Source organism: Hyaena hyaena, unplaced genomic scaffold, assembly GCF_003009895.1.
Source record: "Hyaena hyaena isolate Hyena2069 unplaced genomic scaffold, ASM300989v1 scaffold_439, whole genome shotgun sequence".
Lineage (NCBI taxonomy): Eukaryota > Metazoa > Chordata > Mammalia > Carnivora > Hyaenidae > Hyaena > Hyaena hyaena.
Window position 1 is genome coordinate 419,274 of NW_024081067.1, and position 20,896 is coordinate 440,169.

The 20,896-nt window shown below is 45.7% G+C and overlaps 2 protein-coding genes across 7 annotated transcripts in view; one reads left to right on the top strand and one right to left on the bottom strand.

Moving 5' to 3' along the window:
- NCF2 (neutrophil cytosolic factor 2) overlaps positions 1-8,962 on the top strand; it is a 32,854-nt gene extending 23,892 nt beyond the window's left edge. The window contains exons 12-15 of the mRNA XM_039252984.1: positions 54-205; positions 322-433; positions 5,129-5,306; positions 8,479-8,962. Of these exons, the coding sequence (XP_039108915.1) occupies positions 54-205; positions 322-433; positions 5,129-5,306; positions 8,479-8,591 (555 nt within the window). The 3' untranslated portion in view covers positions 8,592-8,962. The remainder of the gene's footprint in view (positions 1-53; positions 206-321; positions 434-5,128; positions 5,307-8,478) is intronic.
- A 697-nt stretch (positions 8,963-9,659) lies between these two features.
- The window catches only part of SMG7 (SMG7 nonsense mediated mRNA decay factor), a 91,575-nt gene continuing 80,338 nt past the window's right edge, over positions 9,660-20,896 (bottom strand). For 3 of the 6 annotated variants that reach the window (XM_039252976.1, XM_039252974.1, XM_039252975.1), the window contains 9 exons: positions 19,460-19,604; positions 18,595-18,974; positions 17,596-17,967; positions 16,663-16,812; positions 14,637-14,717; positions 13,760-13,919; positions 12,889-13,059; positions 12,647-12,792; positions 9,660-12,036 (listed from right to left, as the gene is read on the bottom strand). In XM_039252976.1, the coding sequence (XP_039108907.1) occupies positions 11,923-12,036; positions 12,647-12,792; positions 12,889-13,059; positions 13,760-13,919; positions 14,637-14,717; positions 16,663-16,812; positions 17,596-17,967; positions 18,595-18,974; positions 19,460-19,604 (1,719 nt within the window). In that variant the 3' untranslated portion in view covers positions 9,660-11,922. The remainder of the gene's footprint in view (positions 12,037-12,646; positions 12,793-12,888; positions 13,060-13,759; positions 13,920-14,636; positions 14,718-16,662; positions 16,813-17,595; positions 17,968-18,594; positions 18,975-19,459; positions 19,605-20,896) is intronic. The other 3 variants (XM_039252978.1, XM_039252977.1, XM_039252979.1) reach the window with 2 other exon arrangements.

Here is a 20,896-nt window from a genome sequence, read left to right on the forward strand (position 1 = left end):
CTGGGGACAGGCCTCAGGCACTCATGAGTTTGCTTCGCTTCCTCTCCCCTCAGGAAGTGCAGCTCAGCGTTCCCATGCCCTACACACTCAAGGTGCACTTCAAGTACACGGTGGTCATGGAGACACGGCCCGGGCTCCCCTACGGCCAGGTCCGGGACATGGTGTCTAAGAAGCTGGAGCTCCTACCGGAACACACTAAGCTGAGGTGAGTCCGTGAAGGTGGCAGACAGCCGTGCAGCTGGGGACCTGGCGCTGGCCTGGAGGAGAGAAGGGAATTCGTACTGCTGTTCTCCGCCTCGGTTCTCACTCCTCTCTCCCCAGCTATCGGCCTCCGGACAGCAATGAGCTGGTGCCCCTCTCAGAAGATAACATGAAGGCTGCTTGGGCCCAAGTGAAAAACTACCGGCTGACTCTGTGGTGTGAGAACACGGTGGTGAGTGCAGCGAGCCCAAGGGCACTTGTATGGGGCCACTTCCTCAACAGCAATGTGACACTGAACCGAGCACCTTCGGCGAGCCGGGCACTGTGCTTGGTGTTGAGGATCAGGTTGGTGGGGGGGGGGGGGGGTGTGTGTGTGTGTGACAGCCTCCCTTTCAACCTGCACCCCGGATGCTGCCAGGAGAGGGGTCCCCACAGGAGAAGGGCAGGTCCAAGAAGGCCCAGAAAGCCTCTGAGGCCTCTCGGCCGCCACCCGCAACTGATCCAATGTTGAGGCCCATTGCTCTCAAGCAAGGCGGGAATAAAACCCTAGCTGGAGGCTGAGCTCAGAGCCCTTCTCCACTTTAAGTTTCCATGGGGAAGAGCACTTGAGGCTGGAAGGTAATAGCGTTTAGTTCACAAAGAGAGGACTCGGATAAACGTCCTACTAACAAGAAGCTTCTATTAAGAACTTGCCATGTGACTTAGGGTGTGCTAAGCGCATGCTGCGTATCCATCCTTACAGTCTCCGTAACTCTCCGAGGAATTGTTATCCCAGCCTACAGTTTAGGAGACGAGGAAAAGAGAGGTGACCTTGACCAAGATTACTGCCGGGCAGCTGGTCAATCGGTTGGTAGAGGAGCCAGGGCTCGGTGGGTGTTTTGACTCCAGGGCCTGCCTACATTCTTGAACACCTTTCTAGACCTCAGGGCGTAGAAAGAGTTAGGGGGCCGGCCAATAAGAGTGAAGGGAGTTCGGAGCAAAGTTAGAGGCTAGAAGTAGGGGCTACAAGTTAACACGTTTGACTGTCTCTTTGTCTCCGGAGGGAAAAGTTGCCTTTCCTTTTTGTTGTTGATGTTAATTCCCTCCCGCAACCATGGCCCCGAAAAGGAACCATCTGCTTTCTGTCAACATACCAACATACTTCTTTTTGCCTTTTATGTAATTTCATGTAAGTGGACGGTACAGTACATATATATTCCTATGAATATATATACTGTATGTATAAAGTTTTTTATTGTCCATTTCAATGTATACTTTTCCATTTTTATATGTACTTTTATGTTTTAATAGTCCACTTTTAAATGTTTATTTTTGAGAGAGAGAGCGAGCTTGTGCGCACACGGGCACAAGTAGGGTAGGGGGCAGAGGGATATGGGGGACAGAGGATCTGAAGCCAGCTCTGAGCTGACAGCAAAGAGCCCGATGCAGGGCTCAAACCCACTAACCGAGAGATCATGACCTGAGCCAAAATCAGACACTTAACCCACTGAGCCACCCAGACACTCTGTAACAGTCCATTTCTTTGGGTTGCTAATGGTATTGCTAAATGGTTTTCCATAGTATGAATACTCCAATTTGTTTATTGATTCACCTCTTGGTGGATATTTGGATTGTTTCCAGTGTTTGTCTGGGGACATTTATCCTTCAACAAACATTTGCTGAGCACTTCCTGCTCTCTCTCTAAGTATTGGAGATATAAGAACTAGTAAGACATGGGGTGCCTGGGTGCTCAGCCGGTTAAGCGTCTTACTCTTGATTTCTTCTCAGGTCATGGTCTCATGGTTCATGAGTTAGAGCCCCGAGGTGGTCTCTGTGCTGAGAGCGTGGAGCCTGCTTGGGATTCCCTCTCTCCCTCTCTCTGTCCCTCCCCTGCTCACTCATACACACACTCATGTGCACACACACCCACACGCTCTCTCTCTCTCTCTCTCTCTCTCAAGATAAATAAAAAGAAAATTAGTAAGACATAGGCTCTTCTTGGGGGAAAACACAGGGCATGTGTTAAGTGAACTGATGGAGACGCACAAATGAGTGTACTGTACTTTATAAGCACGTGGGAGGCTACCTCACCCAAAACCGTTGAAGGCGGAACAAGTCCGTAGTCTTCCTAGAGAAAACGATGCTGAAATCATCTTGAAGCTTAGCCTTAAAATGGTCAATCGAAATTAGCAAGGTGGAGGAAGTGAGGGTGCCTTATACAGATGGACGAGCAGACGGAAGACCCTAAGAGTCGGCAGTGGGTGAAGGGGGTGGGTCAGTGTTCCTGGACACGACAGGGCGAGTGCTGGGAGATGGGCCGGCAAGGCACCAGAGCCGCGTGACAGAACACCTTGCATGCCGCTGCACTAGGATGGGGTTGTGAGCAGGGGAGAAGGTAGGATGAGGGATTCCTTGGGATGGAGGGTTCCGGGGCATATGAGCAAAGCAGGGGGCTCCCAACGGCCTTCCTCTGAGTACTCTGCCCCCCATCCACAGCCCTGACACTAGGGAGTCCTAACACAGTCAAGGAGACTGCCATCTCCACTGACCAAAGCCATGGTCCTTCTGACACCTTCCGTTCTCCCCCTGCCCTGACTCACCCGTTTCCTGCGTTAGCATATTTTTTATTTTTTAATTTATTTTCTCAGAGAGTGCGAGCAGGGGAGGCACAGAAAGAGGCAGGGAGACACAGAATCTGAAACAGGCTCCAGGCTCTGAGCAGGCTGTCAGCACAGAGCCCGACGCGGGGCTCAAACCCACGAACCGTGAGATCATGACCTGCGCTGAAGCCGTACACTTAACCGACTGAGCCACCAGGCGCCCCTAGCATGCTTTTTTAAATTTATTTACTTTTTGATAGAGACAGAGCACAAGCAAGGGAGGGGCAGTGAGAGAGGGAGAGAGAATCCCAAGCAGGCTCCACGCTGCCAGTGCGCAGAACTCAAAGTGGGTCTCGAACCCAGGAAACCGTGAGATCATGACCTGAGCCAAAATCAAGGGTCAGAAGCTGAACTGACTGAGCACCCGGGAGCCCCTGCTTTAGCATTTTGGGACTGTGACGCCTGCAGCTATGTCAGTAGGCGGCACAGAATTCAACAGGTCATGTGTGAGTCCTTCGGAGAGCTCCTGTTTTCCACCTATGAATGGATTTTGAGACTATGGAAACGATCACACTGGCCAAGCTATTCCAGGCCCCCCAGGCCTTGGGGCCCGTGAGGGCAGAGTCCCTCCTCTACACCCTCCTCCCCACAGCTAGGCAGGGGCTTCTGCTTAGTCACGGAAGGGTCTCTCGGGTAGATTCTCACTGAAATCACAGACACGTTTGCTGAGAAAGAAAACTGAGCGGGACAGGAAGGAGTGACGGTGCGCCTGGAGGAAGGCCCTGTGGCTCTAGCCCAGGTTGGTGGAAGCGCAGAGCTCGAAACTCGCCCTCGGGAAGTACGGCCACTGGAGCGGACTGGCTGGGGCCTCTGGCTGAGAGGCGAGGCGCCGGGACCCTGGGCAGGGGCGGGGGAGGAAGTGCCGGTGCGAGGGGTCCCCTGGGAGTTTGAAAGGTCATCCTAGGCTTTCAGTTGTCTGTCTTGGGACTAAACCTTCCTTTCAGTATCATCACGAAAGCATTCTGCCTAGGAGCTGGGGCCTAAATGTGACTGACTTCACTTCACAGGCTTATAGTGTGGGTTATTGTTGATTTTTGTCCTCTGAAGAGAGCTCCAGTCTCGTTAGTGGCTCTCCGGGGCTAACCCTCCCCAGATTCCCAGCACAGTCCTTCTGGCCCTCAGTCCAGCTTTAGAGGTCATTGCTGAACGTTCTTCATCACTGCCCCTTACTCTTGGTGGCAAGTCAGGAGGTTCTCATTCACTTCCTAGAAGGGCAGGAAAATGAACTATCATTTAAGAATCTACTCTGGGCAGGAACACTTACCATTAACCAAGCTTAAATGCATCAGTATTTATTGTATTCTATTAATATAGATACATTAATTATTAAATATATTAATATGTTTAAGTACTGATGTATTTAAGCTTGGTTAATCCTCTCCCAGAGTGTTTAGCAGCTGTCACGTATTACTAGTCTACATCCTTTCGCTTCAGTCCTCCAGCCTCATATTCAGGTAAGGAAACTGAAGTTCAGAGAGGTTACATCGCCTGCTCAGGGACACAGTGGGAGAGCCGTGGGGCGGGGCTACAGGCCCAGGCCTTGGGCCTCGGTGGGGCCATTTCCACCCTGCTGTGCTGCCTTTCTGTAAAAGGGGTCCGCCAAGGCTGGAACAGGCAACATTAGGAGGTGAGAACTTTGAACAGTCAGTACGGCATTTGCCCTAGCAGGGTTTCTAATGTGGATTTGTTTGATTCTGGTTCACTTTTCTAGAAGCCACGCCCCTCTTTTCAACATCTGTGGATCAGAAATGACCACAGCAGTGACCAGGACGTGTAGCTCCATAGAGCAGAGAGCAAAGCCTTAGAAAGAAGTTATGGCGCTCTGCAGGGCTTCTCACACTTTACCAAGTGTGAGAATTACCTAGAGGGCTTGTTAAAACGCAGTTTGCTGGGCCCCACAATGCCAGGAGCTTCTGATTTAGTGATGGGTTTGGGACAGGGCCAGAAATGTACGTTTGTCACAAAGTCCCTAGGGTTGTGGGTGCTGGGGAAGGGTGCTGGACCGGAGTCAGACACCCAGGTTTGACTGCTGCTTCAGTTGCTTGTGACTCAGTCTCTGCAAAGTAGTAATCTCTTCTTCTTCAGGATTGCTGTAAGGTTTGCTATAAGAGTTTAAGATCGTATAGGGCCCTGCAGACCTTTTGGTTTCTTTTATCCGACCATCCAATATTCATAAAGTGCACCCAAGGTCTATGCTAGGGAGTGATCACAAACTTGCCTTTATGATATTGACCTTTCACTGATTTCTTTAGCGATGGTCAATGTTCACTGGCCTTTTATTATTTCAGGGTGACCAAGGCTTTCCAGACGAACCCAAGGAAAGTGAAAAATCTGAAGCTAATAACCACACAACAGAACCTCAGCTTAAGGAAGGAGGCCAAGTGGTAGCACTCTTCAGTTATGAGGCTACGCAGCCAGAGGACCTGGAGTTTCAGGAAGGGGACATAATCCAGGTTTTATCAATGGGTAAGTACTACTCTTGGATGACAGAAACTAACTGCTGTATTGGCAGAAATAAATTCAAGGGAAGAGGGAAGTATTAACCATCTACAAACCAAACTTTGGCCAGTGCTTTCGATCTCCTTCCTAGTTTCCAGCTGGAGGGAGCAAAATGGAATGTTCCACCTTTCCATCTCTTGCTCCATTGGGCAGGGAAGCAGCAAAATGGCAGATCTAGCTAACATTTTGATTATTAAAGATGGCTGTGTTTTGGAAGCCACGCATTCTCATTCCCAGGGTTAACCAATTGGAAGATGGCTGGGATCATTTTGCCTTTGCACCAAGCCCTAAGGATACTTTTCTGCAAACTATAGTTCTTTGAATTGATGTAGTTTTTTTTTTTTATATTTATTCATTTTTGAGAGAGAGAAAGAGACAGGGAGAGAGAAAGCAGGGAAGGGGCAGAGAGAGAGGGAGACACAGAATTTGAAGCAGGCTCCAGGCTCTGAGCTGCCAGCACAGAACCCAATGCAGGGCTCGAACTCATGGACTGGGAGATCATGACCTGAGCTGAAGTCGGACACTTAACCGACTGAGCCACCCAGGTGCCCCTGATGTACTTTTTGAGGAAGAAGTATGAAGGGGCTAAATCTTGCCTCAAGAGAAGGTATTTGGCATTGCTTTGTGTATCTGGTGATTTTCCAGATTCTGTCAGGATCAAACATACTACAAATTGAAACAGTGTTAAGTGGAGAGTTCTAACTTAATGCTTCACAAACTTCAGTATGGCCCAAACACCCTGCAGTTTGTTAAATAAAATTCCATGGCCCAGCAACTAGAGATTCTGATTCAGGTCTGGAGTGAGGCCCACAAATTTGCATTTCTAACAAGCTTCCGGTGTGACACTGGTCTTACCATGAGAAGTCCTTTTCTAACTCATGGTTTGACATAATCTTATTTCTCTACCTTGAAAGGACCTAAGAGTCCCATCAAAAGCTCTGTTCAAAAACCGGAACTGTGCATTAGCAATGCAGAGTAGTGAAAACAAATACTATTACCGATTAGAAAAATCTAAAAGATTTAAGTTAATGGGGTAGTGACTATACAACTGTGTGGCAATTACCTCAAAATATGAGTAATAAAAGAAACAGGTACACTGCCGGTGCATGTCTTCCAACAGAGGAGAATAGGGCTTAGTAACTCCCAGCACCATTTTTTTAAAGTTTGTTTATTTTGAGAGAGAGAGAGAGAGAGAGAGAGAGAGAGAACAAGCCAGGGAAGGGTAGAGAGAGAGTGAGGACAGAGGATCCAAAGCAGTCTCTGTGCTAATAGCTGAGAGCTCGATGTGGGGTTCGAACTCTCGAACCATGAAACCATGACCTGAGCTGAAGTCTGATGCTTGACTGACTTAGCCACCTACGTGCCCCCAGCCAGCACCATATTTTAAGTGTCAATATCAAACAACTAGCTACTCTGTCCAGTTGTTGTTGTTGTTGTTGTTGTTGTTGTTTGGTGGGGGAGTGGAGCAGGGATGAGACAAAAGCTAGGGAACACAAAGAAAAACCTTCTGGGTAGCTATGCTGAGGAAAAAGAAGGTGGCATATTCCTGACTGTGACAAGTATAAAAGTCTAAGTTGGTTTAATTCAGTTAAGTACCCATAAAACAGTTTGAAACTTTATCATACCACTTAAAGAGGAAACAGAATTCAGCACGAACAGTGAATTTACAGTGGGGTTGAGGGCCAGTTCAATCATATTCAACAGTTATGAAATGGCTTCACTCACAATGTTCCTCAAACTTTAAACTACCTGAGAATCTTGTTAAAATGGATTCCAACTCAGGTTTGGGGTAGGCCTTGAGATTTTGCCATTTCTTCCCCCATGCCCCCCAAGATTTCATTTTTAAGTAATCTCTACACCCAACAAGGGGCTCAAACTCACAAACCCAGATCAAGAGTCATAGGCTCTAATGACTGAGCCAGTCAGCGCCCCTGAGATTCCTAATATCCTCCTAGGATCTAAGACCAGCAAATGCTCTGGTCCTTGACTCCTCACATGCTAAGTGCAAGGGATCAAGACAGAGGTTTGCAATTAGAATTACCTGGGGGGACTTTAGAAAAACCTGGCGCTCAGCCACACCCCACATTAATTAAAGCAGAGTTTCCGGGGACCAGATCTAAGCAGCATCTGATCTAGACGTCTTATATCCAAACATGAACAACTGAACTAGTTTCATGTTCCAGTAGATGGGCTTCGGAGTAGGTCAAACCTAAGATGTCTGGTATTTATTGGCAGAATAACCCCGAACAAGCTATTAATCTCTCCAGGTCTCCTTTTCCGGAGTAAAATGGGGATACAATCCACAATGGAGTGATTATGAAGTCTGAGGGTACATATATCTAGCCTAGTGCCTATAACTTACTAAAGGCTCAAAACTGGAGCCATTAAAATTCATATATTTTATACACTAAACTATGGACTATTTTATGGACTAAACTCATGACTGGCTCTAAATCAATTCTTTGATAATTCACTAGTGGACTTTCATTACAAATAAATATTTGACCCTTGAACAACGCACGGTTAGAGGTGCCAACACGCACCCCCAGGTGCAGTCAAAAATCTGTGTAGAACTTTTGACTCTCCAGAAGGTTAACTGCCAATAGTCTGCTCCAGTTAATATATATTTTGTATATGTAGTTTACACTGTATTCTTACAATAAAGCTAGAGAAAATGTTTTCAAAAAAATCGTAAATACACTTACAGCCCTGTACTGTATCAAAAAATCTGTGTAAGTGGACTCACAGTTCAAACTTCTTATTGTTCAAAGGTCAACTAATTTATGGGCTATCCCTTTCTATGGCAGAGACATAAAGATTCCTAACAGGGATTGGACAAAACTCTTCCCTGTTATTTAAAAAAAAAAAAAAAAAAAAAAAATCCTATCTCAAGATTGTGTCTCAATTTTTTTCATCTTATTTTTTCTGACAACTTTTTGAAAAATCTAATGGGTTCTTCTGCATTTTACTCCTCCATTATCCTAAGACAGAAACCAAAAAGATGGTGAAGTCCTACGTTTGCTCGTCCCTCAAATCACTTTCCAGTGTGGACTTCTCGATCTGGGTGGCATACCCAGAGGAGGGAATTCTCCTGTACAGATTTTAGAAATTGATGTATATATATGTTTCCTTTTATCAGTGAACGAAGACTGGCTGGAAGGGGAGTGCAAAGGGAAGATTGGCATTTTCCCCAAAGCGTTTGTTGAAGAACACGCAACTGCAGACCTGGAGAGCTCTCCTAGAGAAGTCTAAGAGGTTTTATAATCTACAAATCTGGGGGAAAGGAACTAGAGCCTGTGAAGCCTAGCATGCCTCTACAGAGCCCTGCACGGAGGCATTACTGTTTGTAAGTGCTACCTAATCCACGTTTCCCACTGAAACCTTAACCTATTAGACAACGATGTGAGAACGTATCCTGATGATAACCCAGGCGTGGGGGGTGGGGGGGTGGAAATGTCTGGAAGAGGGCATGGAGGGGGGGGTGGTCTTCTAGGCTGTTGATAGTTTCTTGCTTGGAGTGCTGACTACCCAGATGTGTTCACTTTGTGGAAGTTTACAGAGTTGTACACTTGCTATTGGTGCACTTCTGTATGTGAGCTCTCAATAAAAACTTACAAACACGACTCAGTGTGCAGGCCCAGGCCCTTGTTCCTGTACCACTAAGTCACCGGCTCCTAGAGCCCGGAGTAAGCTTACAGGTAATTCGCAGGGCGCACGCACATCTTCCTTATTAAAAGTCTCGCTGCTTCCCACGGAATAAAATTATTTTCAATTCCACAGAGAATTAAAATACTCCGGTTATACCCCCCTTCATGCCTTCTCAGAGAGGGACACTTATTAAGAGTTCAACAGTGAGTATGTGCCACTAACATTTTATACTGTAAAATATAAACTCTACTAATTTACGTGATAAAATCCTAGGTATGGTTTTATTTTGGTTATCATTTAACCAGAAGGCTTGATTTTTCAGGGTTAAGTGGGGTGAAGGATTCCACAAATACATAGAACTCCTCTCTCTCCAGGAGACCTGGCGTTCCCTACAAGAATTCTCCTGGTACAGTGTGTGTGGTTTTATGAACAGTAAAAATGGAGGGTTGTTAACTTCTTTGCATGAGACCATCTTTATCAGAGAAAAGAACCGTGACAATCAGTTTTTGTCTACCCCTCCCCTTCCATAATAATGCACTTTGGTTTGGAATGCTACTAAAAAGCAAAAATAACCCTGATGCATATTCAATCTCTGACCGTCTCTGTTTTCCCCTAAGTGACTCGTGAGTAGTTTAAATACTTAGGTTAGAAAAGAAACCAAGTACACACAGGTCTGGTTGGAGAGAACATGGTTTAATTAAAGGCAAAGCTGATTTCAGCAGCTGCAGGTCTCGCACAGACAGACCAAAACAAAACAAAAAACAAACAGAAGAGAAAGTTTACTACACAAAACCAGTTTCTGATGAAGATTCTCCTCTCCCTCCTCATTACTCCACACTGAGGATGATCGGGCGAGGAACCCCGCCCCAAGAATCAGAAAACATTCCAAACACCAAATTCTCATGCAGAAACGGGGCTGTAGATGGGACCCGGGCAGTGCCGGGAGTGAGAGAGGGAACCTGGCTGGCTCGTCTGCGGTGCGCGAATCAGGGACAGCTCGAACACTGGAATGTTACAGCTGCCTGAATGCAGAGCTCAAACACACAGAGCGGGGGGGGGGGGGGGGGGGGGGGGGGGGGGGGGGGGGGGGGGCGCGCATGGGAGAGGTGGACACAGGGAAGGCGCTGGGGAGAAGCACAAAGGGTTTTATATTGCCATTGCGTGGGGGGGGCTTCACCCTTTCAGGCCTTTCAAAAAAAAAAAACAAAACAAAAACCCCAAACACCATGTCAAACTTAAAGAGCAATAACATAAGCATACAGGGCTCCAACCACTCTCTGAAGAGCCATGAGCGTTCATCTCACCCCCGTCAGTGCTGGGGTTGCCCCGACTCGAGCGCCAACCGGGGCTCCTGGATGTGCTCTGCTCTGCAGCCGTTTTCCAGTGCGCGCATCCCACGCCGACTTCATACACCTACACACACTCCCCTTCCCCCCGGGAGAGCAGATGGGCACACGCAAACACACACACACACTAAGGAGAGACCTCCCAGAGACAGACCCTACTACTAGCACAGCAATTGGACATTTAGATTGTTTCCATAATTTCCCCTTAAAATATTACTCTTCCAGGAACGAACAGAAATGCTGTCCTTCTGTTTCTACACAAGAACATTTTCAGTCCTCTTTCCTTCTAATAAATACCAAATAAAAGTTTATTTTCCTTTCTTTCACCTTTTCCAGAACGGACTCCGTTGTGTTTTCTTCTGTGCATGGTACACATGTGTCCTTGTTGCCTTGAATTTCACTCTGAAAGTGGAGGTCGGGGGACGCGGCCGGGCCGGGGCTTGGCCTGCGGTGCACGTTCACAGAGGCCACGGTTTCCTTCCTCCTCAGACTGTCGTTTGGGCCCCCAGTGCCGGACCCCACGCTGCTGCTTCTCGGCGAGATGTCGTACGCATCGGGAACAGAAACAGTTATTGGCATATAGCACAGGGTAGAAAAGGGATGGAGGCAGGGATGGGAGGAGGTGGGTGGGAAGCAGGATGGGGTCACAGAAACCAATCGAACAAAAAATAACCACACTGAAAGCTTCTACCTATTAAAAAGTGTCAGGCCGCGAATGGACCAGCCTGCCTTCTGTGACACTGCTCACTACGCTACGGTAAAATGTACAGGAATCAAAAACATTAATTTAAAATCCTACAGCAGTCGTCTGCCGGTCCGGCCCGGCGCCACCACCCACACTGCGTCCTCGATCGGGGCTCGAGCACCTACAGAGTGAAGGGCATTTCCTGCCGGAGTCTCCAGGCCAGAGGAGGGCCCGCCAGAACCTTCCGAGTGAAAGTTGAGGCCTCGGACTCTCCCTCGTGGAGCCCTGCCACGGGCCGAAGAGGTCCGTCTCCCCCATCCTGTCACCACCAACCTCTCGCAGGAGCAGCGAGCGGGGCTCTTCCTTGCCACACACTGACTAGAAGAAGCACGTCGTGTACGGAAGAATTCAGTGTGACCTCATACTACCGAGAGTAATAATAATAAAAGATGTTCAGGAATAATCTCAACTACATTCTCAGTCAGCAAAGCAATCATTAATGGATTCCTATTTTATTCCCCAAAGAGGAAAAAAGGACTGAGAAGTTCCCGTTGGCTTCTCCCATCTGCCTCCCCTTCTCAGCTGTCACTTCCCTTGTGGCTGGGGGCATGCACGACGGGGAAGGTGAGAGGCGGTGACATCAGGTAACCGAGTGAAGACAGACAGCAGTTCCTCTCTCCCTCCGGAAGGCCCCGGGTCCCGGAGAGTTCCTGATGGTTTTTTCTTTTTGTGGCACTGCGGACATTTCGTGCACACTCAGCGCGCTGGTGGAACACTTACACCCTCTCGACAGCAAGAGACAGAAGAGAGGGCTGCCACCTGCAGGGGACTGTACGGGCCAGTCCCGCAAACCCAACATGCCATGGTTTATGGAGCCCTCGTTCCCAGGGTTGCCACTCTGGCCTCAGTGTGGAGGGTTCATGGCGCCTTGTCCCCGTTGCTGTTTCTGCTTCTGCTGCATTAACAGCTGCTCCAGAGCGGAAGGTCCAGGATGCATCATGGAACTGGACCAGATAGACTGAAAAACAGCCCAGAAATTGTCAGCAGAGGTCAAATGTCTGCATATCTGAAAGGGATTTGTTTTTCAATCCTCGCCAAATATAAAGGCATGCGTGTCCCAAGGTCCCCGCCCCCTAAAAAGATCCAGCCATTAGAAGACGGTGGAAGACTGTCTTTAGGACCAGTCAGTTCCCATTAACCAGATTATTTTAAACCAGAAAAAAAAAGCATTTTTTACTAAAACTAAAAGTGCCACATGAGACCACAGAATATTTACTATAAAGACTTTAGGCAAACAAAACATTTCCAAAATTAGACACCCTTCTTTTATTTATTCACAAGAGGCTTCAATCAAACATTCCAAAATGCATCAGAATTTTCTTGACTTTAGAATGCAACTAAAACCGGTTTCTGTCCCTGCCCCAGGGTAACTGTTTTATCAGTAGAGAATTCACAAATTAAAAAAACATCCTATTCAAGAACCTTCTAAGGCAGACCATGTTTCTAGGACTTTGCTAGATATGTGCTATGGATCAGTCAGTTCTAAAGGCCTTAGGAATGAGCCTAGCTATTTACATGAACAAAAGCAGAATCCTCTCTCAGGGTTCTTGTCCCTAACACTCACTTACCTTTAGGCTTTCCATGAGGACAGCAGAAGAATCCTCCATGGAGGGGCCGTGACCTGTCCAGGTGCCACTTGGACTGCTGGCCTGATGCCAACTGCTCTCAGAGGCTGATGTTGCTGAGAGATAATCAATGCCGAACCCACCCATGGCTGAGGGATGCAAAGAGATAAGAATTCAAGATGTTCGATCATTGCCAAACACCAGAGAAGGGCAGAATAAGTGATTTCACGCTCATTGGCCCTCACCTGGCTTATCAGTTTTCCACCGATCTGCAGGTCTCCTATCCCTGTTATCTGGAGTCCCGATGGGTCCAAAGTTGGAGAATGGAACAGAATTATGGTTGTGTGTTGGAGGGGAGCTTGGCAGGCTGCTTGGGTTAGAGGAATGAGGAGACTGGCTGGCTGGTGTTGAATGATCTATTAAATAACAACAACAAAACAACATAAAACATGAAATAGGTGTTTCACAAACAAACCAAGAACTCAAGTTTTCTGTAGATCTGATCACTTAAATTCTACTAAAAATAACCACAGGGCTTTGGGATAAAGGTAAAATAAGGGCCCCCAAAGGAACGATGCCAGATGCACTAATCTGTCTTACTGCATGTAAGATATTGCGTGTATCTAAGGCATAGTCCTTGTTTTAAAAAAAAAAAAAGCAAAACCCAGCAGATAATTTTGTGCATGCACTATTTTGGCACGTCTGTTTCAGATAAGTATCTACTGGTCTTCTGTAATTGCATAACCTTGAGAATTACTATTCAACTCCACGTATAAAATAGGGATTAAAAAAAAATCCCTCTACTTTAAAACGTTCAACTTTTCCTGCAAAGAATTAATATTTATAAACCAAACTAAAAAACAGCTAGAAACCTTAAGATAAACCCATATTTTTTCTCCCTTACATTACTCTGCCGGTTATGGATGTGAAAAATGAAAAAGCTTTTTCATTGGCATTTATTACATGAACTCGCTCATCAGGCTTTTTTCCTATTTTTGTTCAGAAATTACTTAAACACAACAGCTAATATATTAATAATTGCAAAATCATATTGATTCATCATCAATTTGAGTGTATTAGAAATTCAAGGTCTGTAATTTAAAGACTAGTCAATACCTGAACTGGCAGGAAGTGACGGAGACCATGGGGTCCCTTCAAAGAGGGAGTACAGTGATGTCTCCTGGGGGGCCAGCGAAGGATTAAGTTCTGTTTTGGAGCTGGTCGTCAGGTTTTTCCCATACACCTCATTGAACACACTGTTATTTGGGTATCTTTCCTGAAAGGCAATGACAACCAAGTTATCAACTCACTCCAAGGAAAGAGATTTAAGAAAACGCAATATTCGTGTTCATGAATGCTTGATACACTTTAAGCTTTCCTTTTTTTTTTTTTTTTAAGTTTACTTATTTATCTTGAGACAGGGAGAGGAAAAGTGTACACGTGCACCGTGTGCAGGCGTGTGGGCAGGCACACACAAGCGCGGGAGGGGCAGAGACAGAGGGAGTGAGAAACTCAAGAAGGGTCCGTGCTGTCAGCCTGGAGCCCGAGGTGGGAATCAAACGCAGGAACCATGAGATCATGATCTGAGACACAATGAAGTGAACCTTAACCAACTGAGCCACCCAGGTGCCCCACCTTAAGCTTTTCTTAGTAAGATAAACTTCAGAAGACTTTTGTTTAATCTTTTAGTTTCTCTGTTAAATTCATTTCCCCTCACCCTTTATTTTCTCTGTGTAAACAACCCAGATTAAAAGGTATGGATAGCTCATTTGGCTGAACAACACAGCCCTAAGGATTCTTTATTAATGAGATGTTAAAGGGTTCAAATTTGTAACAAACAAGCATCTCAGATACCTGAATCACAGAGAGAGAGGATAAAACACTTGGAAGGCAGCAATATAGGGCAGAGAAAGGAAAGAGAAAAACGGGGCAGCGAAACAGAGCGGGAGAGGTAGTACAAAGCACAAAGCAGGGTTCTTGCCCATGTCCCCACCTGATTGAGAGAGAATCCGGTGAGGGACAAGAAAGAGGATGAATGTGACATGAGCTCCGAGGGCTTCTCCAACAAGGATTTCTTCACAGTCCCAGGGAGGAAAAAAAAAGGTAGTTAAATTATGCCTTCCATTTTCTTACTATTAACCTTAAGTTCCTACACAAGCAGAGTAGAGGAGCACCAGCTAAGCGTAGCTGTACTTCCCCGTCGTGCACACGTCGGGCTCAGAAGATGTGAATTACACGTTCCTACCATGACACCAGCTACGTGCCGGGGGCCACAGGCGAGTCGGACAGAACCCTCCGGGTCAATACCTCTAATCTAGCACAGAGACCCTGGCAGGGACCGGGGACACCTGAAAAGGGCAGCTCTGAGTGTTTACTAGCAGGACCCTTAGCGAATCCCCTTGTGAAGAGGTACATTTAAAATACTCTCAACACAAGACGCTGACCTGACCTGGCAGTCTTTTCCCTCCACTTTTTAAGACACTAACATTAATGACTTAAAGGCTTTCAAATCCATTTGACAACTGGTTTTGTTAACATGGCTCCTAAACAGCTATTTATGGTAGATGTTTAAAGAGTCGCTGACGTTAAGCCTACATGTATTGGCTCTAAGAAAACTACTAGGAAAATTAAAAAGCTGAATCTCTGATGCTGTCATTGAACAGTTGGTCAGCAAAGCAGTTATGAAACATCAACTACATGCAAGGCACTTTCACACACACTGTATCATTAACAATGTTAAATATATAAAGTATTACAGTCAAGGGTTTTTTTTGTTTTTTTAATAAACACAAGGAAAAAAAAACAACCCTAAAATACTACCCCTTCACGTCCACTTGTTCCATCATCAGCTTCGTTTTGAGTGGAGGGGCAACGTGGCGGGAACCAGGAAGCCAGAAATGAGTTGTCTGAAAGGCATTCCCCCGGCCCTCAAGCCACATGAGCAGAGTAGCGGCAAGAAAGGCAAACGCACGGAGCCAACAGCTTAGCAGTGAGGCTTCCCACAAACCCTAGGTGCCGTCACTGCGCTCTCAAGTTTCTAGGGGATCTCTTATTTCCCTCACTTGGGGGAAAAGCGGTGGTCCCTCTGCCCACTCACCCAGGCAAATTCTTATGGGAACTTCAAGAGCCAGGGATAGCAGCTTCTAGCACGAAAGCCGTGAAGCTTTTATTTCTCCTAATCCTAAAATCAATGCATTTTAACCTTATGAATGTTTTCTGGTCTCATGTCTATGGGAAAGAAACAGCAAAAAAGTACAACTCTGAGCAGTCTTTATGTTTGGCTAAGATGGAGTAAAGAAAGAAAAAAGCTTCGTAGCATATATCTTCCCATTTTTTCCATGCTCCACCCCCCAACAAAATGCACTGATGAGCATATAAACACTGATGAGCATTTAGAAGGCCATCCTTTGAAATGATAGAGGATTGTTTTTAAAAAACACCACTAGTCAATACATAAGACTTTGTCATCCTATTGCTCTGTATTCATTCATTTATGGCACTTAAACAATGCTTCTAAATAGAATTCTCTTCATTTTTACTCATTCTGTTTATGAACCTCAATCTGAATTTAGGTCAGGGGTCTTAGTTAACCAAACAGAAAAGAGCCACATACTCTTCAATAATGTCACTAAAAATTTTAGAACATATTTCACTTTATATGAAGAATAATTTCACTGCTCCTAAGCAAGATTAAATGATTCTTGAAATTGCTGGGTTGAGATGGAAGTACCACCTGAAAAAAGTAAGTTAATTTGCCGGCATCACATCCTATGACCAGCCCTTAATAACACTTATAACGAAGCTAGGACTCTGAGATTTAGAACTATGGAGTCAGGAAGGTTTTGCCATGTTCTACTACCATTTGAAGGTTAGCTGGTGCAGTGAGGAAATAAACTGTATAATTCTGTAAAGAGGGAAAGCTCAAAGCTCCAGAAAAAAAAAGAAATACTCTATTCCAAGGACTATAAAATCTCAGGAGAGAAGCTGGGGTTAGAGCAAGAATTACGTCAAATACATACAAAGAGGCTCCGTCCAGGAAGAGAGGCGAGAGGCCCCAGCAGAGCTGGGTAAAGATCAGGAGGGTTAGAAAAAATCAGCTCTTCCTCTTCCTCCAAGGCAGCCAGACTCTTTAACAGGTCCGGAGGAAGCAGAGGGGAGCCCTTGGGGTCCTAGTGACAGAAAGGATTACGGTGAGATGCAATAAGGGATGAGGGAAGCACAAAGGAGAAGCAGCACGATTACGGGACAGAGGTAGTAGAGCCAAGGAGAAGAATCACAGGAGACAGTACTACACAAAGAAGAAAAAGCTCTGAAACAAGGAAGGTGACACAGGACAATGGTAGTGAAAGAGCAAGACAAGAGAAAGCAGCAAAACCCACCGACAAATAAGGAGCAGCACGTCAAAGGTTAACGTGACCAGTGAGGAAAACAATGCCATGCAGCAGAGTGACTGGCATATCTTGGGCTTGGCAGATCTTGGGCTAACAGAGAAACAACTGTTTTTTAAAAGCTTAAAATACACACACCTGTTTCTCGTGAATAAAGAGAGAAAGGCAGGGGAGCTCCACTATCGAAGATAACCGGCTGACTTTGTTCCTCTCAGAGAGCAATTTGTTTAAATATGCAGTGAACCTATTTTTAAACTCAGATGATTCAGCCCAACTGCAAGGAGCTTTGTTTCAGAATTCCCCAACATGCTGTGGGTGAGATTTCTGCGCATGATTTCTCTGCCAGACCACGCCAGCCTGCATCAGTGACGGAGCCCCCGCTCCCCAAATCCAACCTGCTGTGCAAGTATGAGGAGGAGACCCCGAGCCACGCGGGTTGCCGGGCAGCGCGCCGCGGCGCTAATGACTCAGAGTGGCCTTTACAAACGTCTACTTGAGAAATTAAAAAGATACACAGCCCCACACCTATCTCTGCTGTGTCTGGTGATGGGAAAGGACACATACCTCAAAGGGCATCCTGGGCACAGGATCCTGCTCTGGACGGAAGACTCCTGGTGACCGTTTGCCCCTGCGGTCCATGTTTGCTTGCTGTGCCACGACAGCTCTGTTATCAGTCACGCTGTAGGAAGAATCCCAGTAGAACTCTGGGACCTTGACTTCTGAGGGATTATGGTTATATGGCTCCATGGGAAAAGGCTTCATTTTTTTCTCTAGAGGCTGCTGCTGCATGACAGGAGGCTGCAATGACGGCTCAAACAGTTTTATGGGGTCTTGGGGCTGAAGGTAGTAGGGCTGTTTCACAGGCATGATTTTCCCTAATGGGCCTTGAACCTGAGGGGGATTCCACAGCTGTTTGGAGGCATCTGCCTGTTGATACTAAAAAAGAGATGCTTGTCATCAAGATGAGGATAAAATGCAGTGTTACATTCAACACTCAGGAAATCACAGAATGAACTTGAGAAATTTTACAACTGACAAAACTCAGTTTCCTTTACCCTTCACGTTTTTCAATACACAGAGCTTCCTCAGAACAGATGATGGGCACTAAACTCAGCTCTTTCAATTCACTTATTTACAAGGTTTCATGAACAAATGAATGTGTGTGTGTGTGTGTGTTCCCCCTTCCTGCCTCAAGTGCTACAGGGTTGACAATATTTAAGAATGGTGTCATAGCTTTCTTAACACCTCATCAAGATTATGATTCTATTTCCTTTCTGTAGTTTATATTCAAATAGGAGGATTATTTATACAAAGTTCTTTTCTACAAAGGTGACAAGCAGCAGCAGCAAAAACAGTAGTTAAGATCTATTACCCTTTACAAAAGGAGAAAAGGAAACATTTGAACTTCCCTAAACAGCAAAGAGTACATTTTTTCCCCATAATTCTTCCATAGCAGAAGCCTGTGAAAGCTTAAGTAGTATTTCTAATTAACCAAACACTGGCCCACTCCCAGCTTCCCCTGCTCCTGGTCTCAGCGGGACAGTATGCACCACTGTAACTCACCTGCTGGAACCCAGAGTGGTGAGGAGGGCTTTTCCCCAAAGCCGACACGGCTTTTGTGGGGGACTGCTGCTGAGCTAGAGCTTGAACCTGCAGCTGGCTTGTGGACTGTGCTGTCGGCTGAGCTGGTAAAGATGTAAGGGGTTGCTGGGAAGGTGGCTGTGGCTGTTGAGGTCCCTGGTTCATTGGCCCTGGTCCAGAGGGCCGTTGCTGGCTGTAAGGAATGTGGGACTGTTTCCCAGCTTGCACCTGGTTTCCTGCTGGAGAGTGAGCTGTAGTCTGAAGAAAGGTTCCTGGGACAGAAACACCAGCTGGGAAGGTGTAACCTGAGCCCATAGAAAATGCCACAGGAGGGGGAATAACATATGTTGGGGGCGGGAACCCTTCAAAATAGAAGAACATAGCAGCTTTAGTTCTAAAGACACTTAGCAAAAGAAAGGCAAAAACAAGTTATCTGGGGGTAAGGTGGGGTAAGTAGAAGAAGAGGTCTTCTAATAAATTATAAAAGGCAAGAATCAGCCATCAAGTAAGACTTATCAAGCATTAATCTTTCACTTGATTTCAAGGAATAAATATAGAGTATTGGCTGCTACTTCTATCCACTGAATCAAGTGGAGTATTCTAAAGACAGTTTCTTAAATGCTTTGTTTAGTGCTAGGAATTCCTTCATGATTAACAAATGTGCATTTGTATATACACTACAGAGAAATGGCTCAAAAAGAACTGCATAAGCATCAGAGAAAAAAAGAATTTCCTTCTACCTTTTAACATCATGGTTTAATAATATACCTCTGACAGAGTATAAATTACTCAGTGAGGGAGCAGAAACTCCTACAAAGATTAGATTAAGTACAAAATGTATATTTACCTGGCCGGCTGGGAAGAGGAGGGAAGGCTCCGGGGTGATGAATGGGGATGAATTGGGAGTTACTTGCTTGACTTGGGGTTTGAGTTACAGGTGTTTTCCTGGCTTCAGACACTGGAGTCTTTCTTAGTTCTGTCTGGGATTTTACCTACAACCAACAGAAACAAAACTATCTGTAATAACCTGAAACTCAAATGTATCAGAAAGAAGCACCTCTAAGAAAGAATTTAAAACCCCAGTATGTCAAAAAAAACTAAACAACGACAAATGAAGGTATTTAAATTTACCTCAATAAAAATGGGAAAAAAATCAAAACAAACTATTTGTCAATAAAAGATGTAAGGGTTTGGTTTTACTGGTGTCATGATTTTGCTTCCACAAAAATCATAAAAATACTAAATACGGAAAGGCCCTGAGAGCTCATTTGTTTGACAAATGAAACATTTGATACCAACAGGTTAAAAATCTTGCCTATAATCTTAAGGCCCCTATTATGGGCCCCAGGGCCCTTTATACTCAAATTCATTAGACAACATGGATTATGAATTAATAAAGATGATTAACCCACAGGGGAGTTTACTTCGGCCCTCAGTTTAATTTCACCTGGGCAGCCTCAAGCGTACTGGTCAGGCTCCCACGTCCTACACAACAAGCTACAGAGAAGATGTCACACACATTGCTCAAACGGAGTAAAATGAAGGAAAACAGGTAACATTTACAGAGAACTTAGGAGAGAGCGGAAAGGAGAGTCTCTGTCAGGCCCTGGCTGGGAGGCAGGTGCCAAGGATGGAGGCAGAGCAGCAGGCCGTACTGGACTCAGCCCTCAAACACTGCTCATCCGGCTTTCCAGCTCATCTGGCTTGTTCTTGGTCTTTTCCCGGTGCCTTCCACCCCCACCCCGCTGGACCTGTTCTCAATATCTACCATGTTTTTCTCTGTTTCTCTCCCTACTTCTTAAAACGCAACGATTCTGTTCTTATTTCTCTTTCCCAAAAAAGCTCTGTAGGTGAAATATGCTGAAGGCATCGTTTATATTTGCAAGCGGCCTCCAATAGCATAATGTTCCTCGTGCCTGCTGCAAACAAATACATTGCCAAAATGCGTTAACAAATCAAACGGCTATTTAGGTACTTGTTCAGACGTTAACAGTACTGATGAGACTAGCACAGAGCAAAGATCATTTCCGTTTACATGAAATCATCCCTATCTCTTTGGAAAGGTTAAAGAAAAACAAAGTCACAAATAATTGAGTAGTGTTTACCTCTTCGCAGCAAGAGACTTAACCTCTTGCTTTACAAACTCCCATGATCCAGGATAGCACTAAAGTGACCTAATGCCACTGGCCGAAACAGGTATCATGTCAAGAAAAGGCCTCCTCTTTTTCCAAGAATATCTTTTATTTATTTTTTTAAGTGAATGGGGGGGGGGGAGACCCTCTAA